The 1,042-nt window shown below is 32.8% G+C and overlaps 1 protein-coding gene across 6 annotated transcripts in view; it reads left to right on the top strand.

Annotated features, from left to right (window-relative positions):
- LOC119593511 (uncharacterized aarF domain-containing protein kinase 5-like) overlaps positions 1 to 1,042 on the top strand; it is an 18,355-nt gene that overhangs the window by 14,626 nt on the left and 2,687 nt on the right. The window contains exon 10 of one of the 6 annotated variants that reach the window (XM_037942467.1): positions 179 to 359. The exons of 4 other annotated variants lie outside the window; for them this stretch is intronic. In XM_037942467.1, coding sequence (XP_037798395.1) covers positions 179 to 359 — 181 coding nt within the window. Of the gene's footprint in view, positions 1 to 178; positions 360 to 1,042 lie in introns of those variants that run through there. One more of the 6 variants, XM_037942469.1, reaches the window with a different exon arrangement.

Raw genomic sequence — 1,042 nt, 5'->3', positions numbered from 1 at the left:
CTCTCTTGAATTACGCACATGTAAATTAAAATGTGAAGAGATTGTTTATCATTTGGATTTTGTTGTTATTCATCTACTTATTTTTTTGTATTATTTGTTTCTCTTTTGAGCTCTGTATGCATGATAGCAAAGAAAACATTGAGACTGCTACGTACATAGACAATTTACTGACTTCCAGATTATATGCTTTATGCTGAAATGCTTATGCAGCGCCCAGTTGAAAGTGGAGGCATCAGTGCATTGAAAAATGTGTTAAGTTCAGATGAGCTAGAATATATGCAGAAGATGGCAGCCAACAGATTTGATCAGATTAATGAAATCCTGCAGGATTTACCAAGAGCCATGTTACTTATCATACGGTAAGGTTGTCTTAAGAGAAATTGAGAAATTGGGTAGACATTTTATGAACTTTGTTAATGCTTCCACAAGCCTGATTTAATCTTTGCATTATGGTTCTGCCTGTTGCAAGCATAAATGAACACTGTTATTGGGTACATCTAATCATACGCTCAAGGCTTTTGCGCTGATCAGTTGTTTATATAAATTTTCAATGTGGGTTTCAATTGTGTACAAATATGAGGTATGTAAATAGCCAGAATTTATACCATGTTACAGCTGCAGGGAAATGGATGATGAATTTTAACATATGAAAGTTAGAACAACAGCCAGACTAAACTTTAAACTTTTAAGAAAACATTAGATACTTCAGTTGCTGTTAATGTTCGAACCATTCACCTATGTAGTTTGGTTATTTCCTTACACTTTATATAAATTTCACATCTGTGATAAGTGTCAGACATTTATCTTTGCAGAATAAGTCATAAAAGGCTGTATGGTTTGAATATTCTTGGTGTTATGGTTGTAGATATAGCAGTTATGTTTAGATTAGATAACTGTTGCAGTGTTATCTCTGAGGGGATTGCATATAAATGGGTATTGTTTTTTTTCAGTATATAATGTCGCAATATCTAAGAAATTTGAGTCTGAATGGCAGAAAAGATGAAATGTAGATGTTTTCTACAGCTATTTTGAATATTTTCTT

This window comes from Penaeus monodon, chromosome 32, assembly GCF_015228065.2.
Source record: "Penaeus monodon isolate SGIC_2016 chromosome 32, NSTDA_Pmon_1, whole genome shotgun sequence".
NCBI classification, from domain to species: domain Eukaryota; kingdom Metazoa; phylum Arthropoda; class Malacostraca; order Decapoda; family Penaeidae; genus Penaeus; species Penaeus monodon.
This window is presented reverse-complemented; position numbering and strand designations above follow the sequence as displayed.